The sequence below is a fragment of the Manacus vitellinus genome, unplaced genomic scaffold (assembly GCF_001715985.3).
Source record: "Manacus vitellinus isolate BGI_N305 unplaced genomic scaffold, ASM171598v3 scaffold_45_pilon, whole genome shotgun sequence".
Taxonomy (NCBI): Eukaryota; Metazoa; Chordata; class Aves; order Passeriformes; family Pipridae; genus Manacus; species Manacus vitellinus.
Window position 1 is genome coordinate 3,739,303 of NW_021940571.1, and position 15,393 is coordinate 3,754,695.

At 39.6% G+C, this 15,393-nt stretch overlaps 1 protein-coding gene across 1 annotated transcript in view; it reads left to right on the top strand.

Moving 5' to 3' along the window:
- Positions 1-618: 618 nt before the first annotated feature.
- Positions 619-15,393, top strand: part of LOC103763290 (multiple epidermal growth factor-like domains protein 6) — a 186,532-nt gene continuing 171,757 nt past the window's right edge. Inside the window, exons 1-4 of the mRNA XM_029962323.1 lie at positions 619-623; positions 10,398-10,532; positions 11,185-11,294; positions 12,744-12,848. Of these exons, the coding sequence (XP_029818183.1) occupies positions 619-623; positions 10,398-10,532; positions 11,185-11,294; positions 12,744-12,848 (355 nt within the window). The remainder of the gene's footprint in view (positions 624-10,397; positions 10,533-11,184; positions 11,295-12,743; positions 12,849-15,393) is intronic.

Consider the following 15,393-nt stretch of genomic DNA (forward strand, 5'->3'; position numbering starts at 1 on the left):
TATACAGGATATTCTTCATAATTGTTTTTGTTCTGCTGCTAACTTGAGTGCTCGCTCCTAGCTAGAAATGCGAGGGATCTGTGTAGATGTTGATGTTCTGCTTCCAAGCCCCCTGAGGAGATTTAATGTAGAACAGATTACAGGATGACTGGTTATTTCCATCAGCTACATTTCCAGACAATTAGCCCTTGATGATCTGGTGTTAGAACTTTGGAGAACACTGGAAGGACCAGAGAACAAACATGCCATTTTCGTTGGAAAGCATATTTGGGCCTCGAAACGAGGAGTAACCATCTCTTATCATAAAAAGCACATTTTTAACAGTGAGCTCTGTAGTCCAAAACTGGGGTATGTAATGACAGTGTAGATGTCAAGTGTGGTTAACCAGCATTGGGTTCACTCTCAGCATCATGCTTCACGGAATTCTGGGATGGTTCAGAAATGGGAAGTGAGAGTAGTGGGCTTGAGTTGCAGGAATAGGAGCTAAGAGGAGAGGGCTTGAACTGCTGTCAGAAGTGGTAAATCCTCTTTTAGAGAAATATTCCACTAGGAGTTTGAACAGTACAAATATCTGCTCATAGTTAGTGGTATAGGACAGAGCAAGAGGCAGGAGTGGTTATGAGGTATGTGCAAGGAACCTCCTTTGTGCAATAAATATTACCTTCCATGGTTAGGACTGGGCTCAAGAATGAATTCCCAGGTGACATGAGTGAGGACTTCTTTGAAAAAGCCATGAGATAAGCTTTGTTCCTGGCTTGTCTGAGCCCCTTGACTCTCTCTGTGGTTTTGCAGGTCCAGGATGACATCTGAAAGGGCTGCTTTGGTCTTAGAGGAGCCAGTCACAATCTTGCAATAAAACTGTTTTGTTTAGGGTTTTTCTTTACTGCTCACATGTTGCAGCTGCATATTTTCACTTTATCCATAAACAAGTAAATCTGGTTGCATTCCAAGGAGCACCTGGATGTAGAGCTGAATTCCTGGCTGAGTAACTGTTTTCAGCTTCCTTCAATTCTATGGGGCACTGTAGGATTTCTTGTGCTTCTCCAGATAAATCACATTCCCAAAAGCAAAATCTTCCATTCAGATGTTTATCTGCACTTGCAGCACTCCAGGAAATTTGACCTTTCAGCTGTACCAGTTGTTGGGCTGGAATGATACAGGACTATCCTTGCCCCAGGTCTCACTGCAAACAGATGTGGCTGTGGGCGCTACTTCCAAGTGACATAAATAAAAATTTCTTTTAAGGAATAATTAAGAAAGAGGTGAAGTCCACTTTTTTTTTGAGGGCTGGAACATATTTCAGGTTAAACTGCTGCTCTTGTACAAAGCATTTCCATACGAAGAGATGCCTCTGGGTTTTGATTGCTACAGTGAAACAAATTGCACGTCAATTTGAGTGTTGGAATGCAATGCAGAAAACAAAGAAACACAAATGCTTCTATGAAGTATATGGTGATACAGCTCGAACTTGGAGCCTGGAGTTGTGTCATAATACTGTCTAAATGATGTGAAAAGTAGGTTGTGTAGTAATTTCTTGGTGAGAAATTATCTCAGTGTATTAGCCAATACACTGTATTTTCACCTGTGGTGATGCCAATTTGCAGGTGTGAGGAAAGTTTGTATTCCTAGCATTAAATAGGGGCTTAAAGTATTTCTAGTTTGGTGTTGTTTTTTTGTTTTTTGGTTCTTTTTACTGAAATCAGTAATGTAGTAAAATCTCCTTCCATTTCTTTCAGTGGGTTATCTTCTGTTCAGAGATTTGACACTTTAAAAAAAATTTTAAAAGTGAAAATAAACACTTGGTAATAAGTGAGCCACTAGTTTATTTATGTCTGCATCTTACATTAAGATTGAGTCTTATCAGCTCTTTAAAGTGATGCTGGCAGCCCAGAGTCACTGCCAGTTGTTTTCAGCTGAAACTTCAAGCACTACTTCCCATTTCTGCCTCCCCAGAACCTGTAAGGTTGCAATAAACCCTCACTACTGAGTAGCAGCTACTCCAGCCTTTGGCATTTGGGTAATGTGATTCGAGGAACATGGTTGAAATGCTTCAGCATCAAAGTTTATGGTAGTTTCATCCCCTGGGTTCCACACTCCTGCCCCCCCCCAGTCCCTTAATATGCAGTTGAAGTCTGAGGTGTTTCTCATCCTTGTGAATGTGAACATCACCCTGAACAAAAATAGTCTGTTTAGCCTGTGCACTACAGAGTGTTGCCACCAGATAGAGCTCATGCTGGTCAGCATTAGAGCACAGAATCCCATTTTTCAAGACTTTGCACTTAAAGCTTCTGTTTCACAGTTCCTAAAGGAAAATTAATTTTCAATTTAGTCTTTTAACAGATGGTAAAAGGCTCTTTTTTCTGTCTTTTTTTCCCCCCTGGTATATTTGCTGTCAGGAGACTTAAAGATAATGAATGAGTGTCATCTTGCTATAGTACTTTTCCTGATTTATGACATTTTCCTGCTCTTCTGGAAAAAAATGAGATCAAGACTTTCTCCTAAACTCTGAAATAGCTGTAAGACAGGACCATAAAATGTGATTGCCTGAAGTTGTTGTATTTATCAAAGATCTCATGATTGACTGGAAATATTTTCCAGTTTTATAAATATTTGTTTTTATGCCAGAGACATCACAAACTGTACTTCCAAAAGGCTCAGAAATTTCCTACCCATAATCACAGTAGCTTATATATATATATATATACTGTATGATTCTTAAATCTGCACATTTAAAGTAGGTAAGATCCTGCTGCTTTTCAGTTTTAATGGGATTTGGCTTCTCAAGTTACCCTTTGAAAATGTCCACTAAGAGGAGAGAACTTGTCAGGTTTCTTGAGGTTTAATTGTTCTGCATTATGAAATGTTGATATAGTTTAGTTATTTATGCAATAGTTTAATGTTCATACACTGTGTGTTTGCAGTATTGCTGATTTCTAGGAAAATTACCTGTTTTTTGCTTTGACTTCTTTCTTCTGCATCGTTTTTTGTCTGGTGCTGTTTATTTATCCTAGTTCTAGGCATGCCATGATCTAGATATGACAGAGAACATGGAATATTTTTAATAAATTCGAAGAAACCTCCTGGTGAGGAGGGGTGAGATCATCTGTAATGCAAAACTTCATCTTTGGATGACTTGTCAGTAGAACCTCCTGTGACGGAAGCGATGCTTTGGCTCCCAGAGAGTTAACAGCCCATGTTGCAGACTTGTGTTATTCACCAATTAAATACCTTCTCTTTGAACAAAGTTAATAGATTTCCTTCCTCTGAAATTCGAGCCTGTTATTGCTTATATTCTCTCTCAAATCTATTGCTTTCAATTTATTTCCGAGGAGAAAGAAATTTCCTTTCATTACTGCGAAATCAAAGCATTTTAAAATTACGGACTGAACATATGTAGTCTTGGGTCTATGCTTTGGATTCCAGGCTGGTCTTGGTTTAAAACTAATCATTAATTGTTCCTGAGGTGAACTTGAGATTTCTGCCTTTGGTGTAGGATGATGTGTGCTTTAATGTGTACACAAGCTGAGCCCACACTGAGCTGTATTTCAGTGCCTTTGACCTGTGGATGAATATTTGATCTCGAGTATGAAAAGGGGAATGTTATTTTAAATCAGTGCTGATGTTCTTTTTTTGTGTTCTTTAGCAGGAACACCTTGCTTTCCCCTGAAGTCAGAGCAGAATGTGGCACGAAATGTTGTTGAGTAGGGAATGCCATGCCCAGATCGTATTTTTATGTCCACAAATTGCTTCAATATTGAAAATATATCACAATATCTTGGGCTGTGCCTGGAGAGGAGTTATAAGGTGCTTTGTATTGTTTTATAACAAAAAAATCCACTCAAAATATGAAACACTTTGATGTTTTGGGCCTGGTCTTTTCAGGTTAGAATATTCTCATATAGGAAATGAGTTTTCATACATTTTATCCCTTAGAAGACTCTTCAGTGGTTACCCTTGTGTTTGTCATTGCTGGGGCTCTCCCTGCCTGACTGGTGCATCATCAATGGTGAAAAATACCATTGCATAAAGTTATCTCTTATAGTTGTATTGTTCATGAGGCAAGTCCTGTCCTTCTCTTTGTCTGTAGAATAATACCAGGAATCTGTGGGTTATTTAGAACTTCAATGTAAGTTTCTAATCCAAAAGATCAAAATGTTTGAGGTCCCCCCACCATTTACCACCCTTGAACAGTAATCCAGTAATGCACACTTGTTAGTTGCTGTGTTTATGTGGCTTAACTTCATAAAATATTGAGCTTTACTGAAATTGCTTAATGTTTAAGAAACAACAAGCAAACAAACAAAACCCAAACCAAACAGAAAACCTCATCAAATGGGTATTTGCATCAGTGGTATCAAGGTTTATAGAGGAGTAAAAGACAAGGAATATTTTAACACGTAAAACCTTGGCATGTAGGGATTTTTCTGACATATATTAGATGTTAATTTAAAAGTAAGCTTTCAAAATAGAGGTTTTGGCTTAAAGCTGTCAAAATCCAGCAACCACCAGAAAAGCAGTGAACAATTCTTAGATTCTGGTTGCCCAAATGAAACTGAGGATTTTGCTACCTTCTAACTAATTTAATTGTCAAACAACAGGGCACTTGCTGTGAACCAAAATGAGTTTTCTCTCCCTATGACAAAGTGGTGTGACACTTTAGTGATTTTTTTTGTTTGTTTGTTTGTTTTATTTTAATGTTTTAGTATCAGGTCCCTTTGTGCCTTGTTGCCAAAAGAAGCTCAGGTGTGTGTACCTGACAGATTTACTGGGGTAACTTGTGTTACACACCCTTCTGCAGTGGAATGATAATGGACATGGGTGTAGTGAATGAGAAATTTCAGCTAGAAATGGATGTTGCTACTCAATGCTTTCCTCTGTAATGTTGAAATGCTTAGTTTTGTCTATACTCTGGACATTTGTTTCCCTTGTGTTAACAATGAGAACATACAAGCTATTTCTTAATGTTATATGTGATGTCTCTGATGGTTTTCTAATTACATTAGAGATGAATCCTTGGGACAACGGTCCTTAAATTGTCTGTAAAGCTGTATGTTGGTGCTGCTTGAGGCTTTGCAGGCCTGGTCACTGGCAGTGATGCTGACTCTTTCCTGGATGAAATAGAATGAACTGTAAAAATGGATGTTGCAGGGAGCTAAGACTACATGGCACTCTTAAAACCAGGGAGTGGTTTTTTTATTTTTTTTTTTAAATGCAAAAAAAAAAAAGGAAAAAATGACTTGGCAAATCATAGTAAAATGATCTGGATGTGCATGTTTATCTCCTGCTTTTCCTGCTAACCAAAATAGATTATTCTGTCTTGGGGGAGGGAGGAGGATGGTTAAATAGGAGCTGAACAACAGGAGCTGCACTTTGATAGCAGTAAGAACTAAAAATCTTATTGTTGTTATAATAGCTGAGTGTGTAATTAATCATCTCCTATTGATCTGCTCTTCATCTGGATGCAGTGCACAAAGGCTGAGGGACTCTCCTGTTCTTTAGCTGCTCCCTCTAATCAAGGGGGATGTGAGTAAGACACAGCAGTGCATTAGTCACCTGTGGGCTGGGGAGAGTCTTCTGTGGTGCACCTTCATCCACAGAGCCAGAGAACAGCAGTGATAATGAGACCTAATCTAAATGAGTTTGGTGCTTACAATCCCCATCCCAGAGGGCATATAAACATCACAAATATTGATACAGGATCAGGAGAGAGCAGGGATTGATTAGTGGTCAAGAGAGAGGGATGTCCTAATTGTCTCTGGTAGTCCTGATGAATTTTATCAGGGAAATGTGGGGAAATGAGCCTTAAAATAGATTAAGGGTAGAAAGGGGAGTTTGGCAGTTTAAAAAAAAAAACCTTTTCTGTCATTCCAGGCTTTCTGAATTGATATTGCTATTAAGCAATATCCATCAAGAGACAAAATTTATCTATATAAATAAATATATGTAACTTATTCTTTGGACATTTTGTTTCTGTGGCCTATTTCTGAATTTGACTTTCCTTTTTGTGTTGAAATAAAATTTGCTTTTTTCTCCTTTCCAATTGAGAATATATATAGAGAAAACTTTCAATTGACATCTTGTTTGCATATATCATGTTGCTGGCTGTTTCCCCTCTATGGTGCCACACATTTCTGCACGGGGTCACCCCGCCTTTCTAGAGATCTGGGGATGTTTTGCTCGTGTGGTTGGAGTTGTGAGGGCATTCAGACAATTTTCTGACCTGAGAAGTTTGTAACCAAAGCCATAATACCAATGTACAACTATTTTCTGATCAACATCAGTGCATCTCTAGAGCAAAAACACTTGTCATCACAGCAGTGGATGATTTAGCCCTGACTATAATCTTGGTTTCCTTAAGGAGAGTTCTTATTTGATGTTGTCAAACTGAATCTGGGAAGGCAGACTATGCTTTTCTAAACTTTTAATAACGGCATAAAGGCATAAAAGCACCGACCAATTAGTGTTTTGAAAATACAGGATTCCAGCAAGTTGCTTCTTATGACAGGTTTCATCTATTGACTGTTTTATGGGAAGATCAATAGTGTTCAGGCTGCAAATTTGTCAGCTGAGGCAGTACAGGCTACAACAGCTCATTTTTAAGAAGATGTTAACAGCCACCTGACTTAGTGTAGAAGGTGGTGTCATTCACTTAGTCTCTGTGGAAAGACCTAAAATCAGACAGACAAATCAGTCTTTGCTTCTTGTTCATTAAGGTTTTGATTTAAAGTTTGCACTGTAGAAAGAAGCCTTTAGGGATATGTTGATGTGTGTTTGCTCTCTCACTACCGTTAAATCTGCCTAACTTTAGCTTCTTGTATTGAGCTGGAAGAAAGTGGGTTGGTAGAATGAGAGATTTAATTTAATTGTCATTCCGAGAGCCAAGTGTCAGGCTCATGTTAGGCAGAAAATGAAAATATCCCTGTCACAGAGATATGATGTATGTTTGTAACCAAGAAACAAGAAAAGGAAGTGTCCAAGGCCAGGTTGGACAGGGTTTGCAGCAGCCTACTGTAGTAGAAGATGTCCCTGCCCATGGCAGGGGAGCTGGACTTAGGTGATCTTTAAGGTCCCTTCCAACTCAAATCATTCTGTGATTCTATGGTAGAGCTATTCCCTTTCTTTTTAGAATTCTAAACACAGGAATGACTTACATCCTGCCTGGAGAAGCTTTTAATTTTCCCTGAACTTTCCTGTTGTGCAGTGGTTCACAGGCACCACAGCCACATGATTAGCCCAGGCTGCTCTTGCTTCATGTTGGTCTAATTATCTGTTCATTAGAATCTCAAGTCTTCAGCTGGAAGTGTGTAGGGTGTCTTTTGTTTAAAGGGCAGTCTCCTAATGCAAATATTAAGAGAGCTTTCTGCCTCGCCTGAGTCAGACTGACAAGCTAATAATAGCCTTCGTGTTAGCCTTGGCTAACAGAGAGCATCAGGATAAAAAGGTTTTAAGGGACTGGTGTATCAATCAAATCATAGGCCATAATATGCATTTGAGTGTTTTGCTTGTTTTAACACTTAAACTCCCATTAAGAAGTATTTTCTGAATGCAAAGGGCACGGGAGTAAAAATGGAGCTGTTCTCCTCTAAATACACCATTACATCCACTTGAGGCTTCAGGTCAGCCTTGGATGGCCTCTATTAGCAGAATCCCATAGTACAAAAGCTTTCAATAGCTTTCAATAGCTGTGGCCTTGTTCAAGTCACTGTCCTTAAGTTAATAGGTAAGGTATCAAATAAGTCAGATGGCTTAAAAACTGTCGTGTTGGCTCTGTGGGGGGAACTGTGAAGATGGTGAATGGTTAGAGAGGGCATGTTTGATTCCCAGCTTTGCCAGCAGAGGATTACATGTTATGCAATTGCTGCAATTTAATTATAGTGTTTCAGTGGCTTTGATATCTGCCTTTAAATTATCCCAAGGGCATCTAGGAGGAATGGCTTACTTTGAATAAATCTTAATAAATATATGACTGCTGCTGGCTTGTTTTGCTCTGTGAGCGCCATTTGTTCCTATTAACCATATCCTAGAAGTCAACACTGCTATTCCTGGAAACATGGCAGTATCACATGAGCAGGAACTTATGGGATGGGCTCAATATGTCATTACAACAATTGTCAGCTTCTCCCTTTTATTTATGGAAGAGCGATGCATATGAATGTACCTTTATCTGGGAAATTTTAGGCAATTCTAATAAAAGGAGATATGCATGAATTATCAGAACATGATGTTCTATTCACTGGAGGGAGAGTCATTTTAAAAAGCCTGCTAAGTGAGACATGGTTGCTAAGTAAGGAGAGGGTTTTATTAGACCAACTGACGTAATGGAACAAAAAAAAAAAAGGCAGGCAAGATTTTGGGTGCACAAAGATCTTCTTCAGATGGGAAACAAATGGCAGACTTTGGGCTAAGAATGGCTTGGGAACAATGGCTCTGAACTTCAACTGAATCTGTTAAATGGGGAGGTAATTCCAAAGGGAAGGGATGGCTGGAACACATGGGAAGGATTGCTTAGTGATGGAAGTGGCATGGGAATGTGGAGGAAGGCTGGTTTCAGGAGGAATTTACAGCAATCTGAAACTGTGCTGTAACTGTCTTCTATCCTTCTTCAGGGTGTTGGGAGCTGCAGGCAGGGCAGACCCAAGGAATGGGAAATACAGAGCAATATAGAAATTAGACTCTGCTTTGGAGAAGGAAGAACATGGGGGGATGTCCATGGGCAGTGTGGTTTGATATGATGGAGATGAGCAGTTTCTCTAAAGCCTGGGAGCAAGAAACATTCTAGTTCAGGAAACTAACTTCTGTCAGACAAGGTTTTCTAGTACAAATGGACTCTTTACTGTCCTTCCATGGTGTGATAGGACAGCTGGAGAACACAGTTGTGGACTTTTTTCTGGCATCCTTTATGCTGGCTACCTGAATTCCTGAGGGAGTGGTTGGCTTTAAAATCTGTTTTTAAATCTCGTTTGTTTCTCTACGGAAGTGTCCTTGTTGAGCAAAGGACTTCTTTCCCCTGAGGTAAGATCCCAGGCATTTCCCTGGGAGCTGTGGTACCTTTGGGAGACCTGGCTGGATTTCCCATCCTCTGGGCTTGGCAGGACCACTGGTCTCTGTAGAGTACAGGGAATATTGTGGAGTGGATTTGATCTAGGCAGGGTTTCTTCCATGTATTTAGCTCAGCAGTAAAATTGATCATGGTTATAGTATTTTCCTGTTCTGCACAGGCTTAATTTAATGATATTTGTAAACTACTTGAAGACCTGTGGATGAAGGATGTGCTCTATTATTAGCAAGGCTACTTTGTGTGGTGTTCAGACATAATAGGGAGCCTCTGAGATAAAAAGCACCATAAATCTTGAACGAGATATTAACAATATCCAGTGTAGCTGATGAGAACTAACTGCCAGGCAGCTGTTGGGCTGGAACTGTTCTCTCTTATTTGAGCAACCCCTCCTGGTTTTGTAGCACAGGCTCATGTTCGTACCTGTGTCGACTGACAGAGGAAACAAGTGTGACAGTGTGTGTGTTACTTGATCACTCTTTAGCTTGAGGAGAGGTCTCAGACTGAAATTTGGGGAAAGACTTGTCTGCTGAATATTGTTGTTGTCAGAGTGGGTAAACAAGGTGCCTGTTCCCCTCTGTGTTTTAGTTATTGAGGCTTAAGTTTGAAAAGCCTCATCAGGCTGTCTTGGGGAATCGGTAATTAAATTATTGTGTTAACAATCTGTAAACTACTCGAAAAAATTAATTTCATTTTGTTGCAGCAAGCTCCTGTTTCAAAAGATGACAAACTCCCTCAGTTTCTGTGGTTTTAGTTAGACCCTGCAAGTTTGATGCTGTTGTTTTCTGTCATAGAGAATTTCCTCATTTACACCAGGACAAAGGAATTGGGATAAGGCTGACAATCTCTGCAAAACCATCGACATGTAACCTTTTTTTTGACCCTCCATAGCTCCTGCAATCCTGCTATTTTTGAACTCTGGCTAGGTAGCAGGATGAAGATTACATATCATCCTCCAAAGCAGCGTTTTTATTTTGGTCTTGTTATTTTAGGAATAATCAACAGAGAACAAGGATACTTCCCCTTATGAATTTCATGTGCTTCCCTGAGGGGACTGATAGCAAGGGAGGGCTCTTACAGAATACACAATTTCCCCAGCAATAGTTTAGATAAATCTTATCTGCCCTTGAATCTGTGGTAAATCTTTCAGTGACTTGTGTGGAGCCTGAATTTCAGTGCATGTTTACGTGCTGCTTCCTAAGGCGTAGAGCTGCAATATTTTTAAACAGCCGTATAAATTCTGTTTCAAACTGTTATGCATAGAATAATTTTATGTATATTTCTCTAAATGTCTGAATTTTATGCTGGAAATTATGAAGTATGTCTTTTTCTTTCCCTCAAGGCCGAATGTGTGCCCAGTGTTTGAGTTGGCCCTGGTGGGACACCAAGAGCCCTGTGTTCAAGCCTTTAGTCGGATGGTCAAGATGTGGAAACAAGGGTGTACAAAGAGGAGGTGGTGTGTGAGCTATGAGAGAAGGTAATATATTATCTATCTTTATAAATGGATTTCATTACTAACCTTTGTGCAAGTTCTTTTGCTTTGTGAGAAAGTTGTAAACTTCCTTCATCTGAAATATGTGTGACTTGGTTATGGACATAGTGCCCTGCTGAGACTTTACTTAAAATCTGTTATTACTAAGTAGAAACTGTGACTTTTTTAATGTGTTTTGGATTGGTCATGAACTTCTTGACTGGCTTTAGATCACAATTTTACATTATCAGAAAATGCTCCTGTCTCATTCTTGTTCAGGTGAAGTCCAGCTGTCAAGTCACTGACTTTGAAAAATTAAACTTCTTTCTGTTTCTGTCATATGCTTGGAACTGATGGGAGATCTGACTCCCCCAACAGCTAAAGCCAAAATTGATTGCAAAACAAAATTACCCACCTTTGACTAGCCTGAATACAAATTCTTCAAAAAAAAAAAAGTGGACATAATAACATATAAGAGCTATTGGATGTTATCAGGATGCAGTTTGCTATATTTGCTTCATTTTTAACAAGAGCTTCTGATAGAGGCTGAAAAAAAATATCTAGCAAATATGACAGATGAGTAGAGTTAATTACTGATGAGATGTGAATAAGTGGAATAGGAGTTGTGATTGTTCTCTGAAACTTCCTCTCCTCAAAGGTCTGGGTACTACACAGTTTACAAGCAGGTGTACAGGATGGAGCACCAGACTGTCTACAAGTGCTGCCCTGGGTGGGTCCAGCGTGACAACGAGCCCGGCTGTTTGCACTGTAAGTTGGTGGCAAAACTGTGACAAACCAAGGGAGATGACATCCCTTAGCCCTTGCTTTCCTACTAATGCCTACTCCTGGAAAGATGGATTTTGTTTCTTGCTGTTTATAACTGGGATTTCCAGTTCTAAAGAGGTGATCTAGTGATGGGGAAAGGAATGTCCTTTAAAAACACAAAAGCAGTCATGTAAAAGTACCAGATAGCTCTAATTTTAATCTGACTGTTTAGATTAACAGTCTAAACTCTGATTATAGTTGTTGCAGCATTTTTGTGCCAGTCTGGCTTTGACAGGCCAGCCAAATTTATTGCTGTCACCCAAATTATGCAAAGAAATCTGCTGTAAGGCACTTGTTTTTTGGACGTAGCACTCACTGCAGAGCCTGCCTGGGTTTGGCTTTTTCATTGCTGTTGTTGCCATTGGAGCAATTGTGTTTTTGCCCTGTGGTTCTCCATCTGATGAGACCCTCTTTCTATCTAATCATGATTGGATGTTTTCCTAAAAGATTGAATTTAATTTAAATGATAAGGAAATGCTTCAGCCACTGTTAACGAGACATCAGTAGAAGATGCCAACCTACTCAGTGTTTAGTTTTGTTACTGTTTTGTCAGTAATTGTATTTTCTGTATGAAAGTTAGCATCTGTTCTTATGTATTTTTTTTAATCTTCAAACCAACTCAAGGGCTGCGTTCAGACATCTTGCTTTTATGATTGCCTTTGTAGTTAAAAAATTAAAACAAGCCTGAGAGGTATTCCTGTTAGTTTTAGCCTGAATCTACATATTTAGTGTGCACCTGTTTAGTTGTAAGAAGTCAAAGATATGTTTACAATCTGCATGTTAATCTCTGGTGTAAAGGAATTTAGTGTACGTTAGCACCAGTGGCAATATGAAATTATTTTCTTCCTGAAAGAGCAGTGCAGACTTGCTTTGAATTCTTTAAGGCACCGAAGTGGTTGAATTACTCTTTTATATTTGATACTCTTTGCAACTTTGGCTCAAGTCTGTGGAATTCAAGTTATTGTAAATAAAAACTGTTCTGTGTTGGAGGAAGGGAAGAATTGTCATTCCCTTTCACATGTAGAATATTTTTTAGCACACCAGCGGTTCTTAACCATTGCTGCTTTGTTGTGGAGCAGTTCCTATGCTCTTTGATTCTGGATTCAGGCAGTGCTTTGAGACCTTAGAAACTGTCTTCTGCCTCTGAAGCATCTTCAAGTTAAACTGCATTATCTTAGTCTTATTTTTATTAAACTTCTTCATGTCAACATGGTAGTTTTACCCACGACAACAAGTTCTACTGAAGTCTAACCTTTCCACTTAAATAAAAAGCTGGGTTTCTTCTTGTTTGGAAGGTGTTGTTACAACAGGACTATGACAAAGGCAGTTCTTGAGGATCCTCGGCACAAAATCCACTAAAATCCCCTGTTTCATTCTGTTTGTGTGCACCAGTGCTCTGCACAGCTGGCACTTGCTTCAATGGAGGCAAATGTTCTGAAGAAGGATCCCAGGTGTGCCAGTGTCCTGCAGGATTTCAGGGTCCTCGCTGCCAGTATGGTGAGTCAAATGTAAATTGTCTCAAATGCATCTGGTGTTTGGGGAAAAGGCACATTCAACAACAATAACATGAATATTTTTTTAATGTTGACTTAATATTAAAGATGCCTTTGCTGCACTTCTGAGTGTTTATTTGGGCATTCTCTTATTGTCTTTTTTTTTTGGTGCTGATTTATAACAAAGCACAATGAAAATTTAATTTGATTGATATCAGATGAGTGAGTGTCTGTAAAGGATAATATCATTGGATATCAGCAGTGGGGTCCAGTGGAATATCTTTCAATGGCTTCTCAACTTCCACGTCCTTGTGGTGCTCTTACTAAATTTCTCAGCATTGTTTTTACACTTGTGAAAGTAAATTCTGAGTCAGAAGAGGTGGGCAGTGGGTAAAGAATGTAGCAAGTGAACCAAATGTACTTGTTCATGGGATTTCTTTTGGTGCATCTGAAAGTAGGAAGGCTGGTTTTACAGATCACTACCAAATATTTCCTAGTATTCTTGGAGTAATTTATTCACCGATCTTTCATTTCACTAACTGTGTTCTAGCATATGATAGACTAAATTCTATATGACTTAGACTATCACCCACTCTCAATGAGAATCCTTTATGTCTCATACACTGGCTCACAATCTATAAACCCACAATGCTTGTCTTGTAATTTAACATACTGTGTAAAGCTCTCCAAAATTACAGAACTGCATCCATTTGGCTTCTTAAGGGAAGGAAGAAAGTCATTCCTTCAGAGTAGGCTGTGATTGGGACAAAGGATTTCTTTTGTATCAGGCAAATGATAATTTCCTTTTCAACTGAAGCACATTTTGTTTTGTTCAAAGAAAGGCAGATTTTTAAGTACTTTGGGTCTTCCCTTTTAAATTCTAATATGTTCCTGTCCTCACCTGGCTTGTCTGTCATGAAATATAAGTGAGAAGGAATGTAACAATAAATAAAATGCAGAGCTGCTTACAATGGATGTTCTGCTGACATGAGACCACACTGTGCCAGCAGCTGCCTTCACACAGAGTTAGTTCAGTCAGGCTGTGATTGTGTATCTCTTTACTGCCCAGTGAAACCACCAGTTTATACGGATAAGTTGATATGAACCAGAGTGACACCAATGCAGGTTGCTTTGTTCTTAGCTTACAGAAGAGTTGCTGTTTCAAGGTAAGAAAGATCAGGCTCTCTAAGAAGCTTTCACCAAATGCAATATAAGTTTTAGCAAAATATGAACTGTTCTTGCTTGTCCTTTGAGTCTCCTTTTGCTTGGAAATACCTACAGCACTAAGGCATTCTCAGTGGGCAGATTAGGTGGCTGCAGCCCGTGGACAGCACAGGTCAGGTTTTCAGACTGAACTGAGACTGTTCAGTCTCTATTTCACAGGTTGGTGACTGCAGACACTGTAAAACAATGAGAGGTATCCTGCAGTTCTTGCTCTTTGCAGTTGGGTGGAACTTTTTATCTTGGTCGTTTTGTCTGCTCTCTATTGATTCCTGAGGTCTGAATGGAATTCCAGTCGTCATCATTTTCAGGTCTGTACAGCAGCTGCTATCGCAGCCTGGCAGGAGTAAGTTTATAAATTAAATTCTGAAGGAAAAAAACCTCCTTTCAGGAAGAATGTTATGGACCATTCACCTGCCTAACAAAAGCAAGGTAATTTAGAGTGTAAGGCCTCTTAACCATTGCAGGCATCTCCAGTCAGATGCTTGGAGGTTTGTATCATGTTTGTGCAAGCAAAACTGGATAAGAAATGTACTGTGGGACTAGCAGCTACAGCCTCTAGTTTTTCTGGCTGATGTTGGAATATTGCTGTGAAAGTAGCTTGGATTTAATGCAGCTGCATTACTTAATGGTAATGCACTGTGGGTTTAAATAATCATTAAGTCTAGACCCTGCCTTGCCTACTTGCCTGTGCAACCTTACTGTAAAATTGACTGTTTTCCTTCCAGCACTTGAACTAAAGGAAAAGGGATCTCTCCTACCAGCATCTTTTGCTTTGAGGATTCTGTGGAATAGATGAGTTCCAGGAAAACCACAGATGGTTTTTGGAACATGTGCTATAACATGGTAGTGGAAAAGCTGGTGCTAGGAGATGTGAGGCTGTCAGTGGGGACTGTTGGTACAGAGGCCCCTGACCTTGTACCTCGAGACTCTGTCCCTCAGCTGCCTCTTTGGCAGGAGTGTTCAGGAAGCTGTTTCAAGGGCTTTTACACAGGGGAAGGGAGGCTCTAACTGGATATGAGACCATGAACTGCCAGCAGAAATCTGCCCCTTGGACGTTCTTGGTTGTAATCTTGGTTTCTGTCACTTTTGGTTTTGTGGCCTCCTGTCAATCTCCTGACAGAGGAGGAATCATGGACATTTCATAGCTGCACCTGCACTCAATGGAACAAAATTGCTGCATGTATCCCATTTATATCTCCCCCTCTACAACCCTTTTGCTTATCTTCTTTCTGTTTCTGTCATCAGTGGTGACAGATAATTTTAAAGTTCTGCTTTTGCAGTAACTCTCATGATCTCCTTGCTGGGTGCCATGATCTGCAGACAAT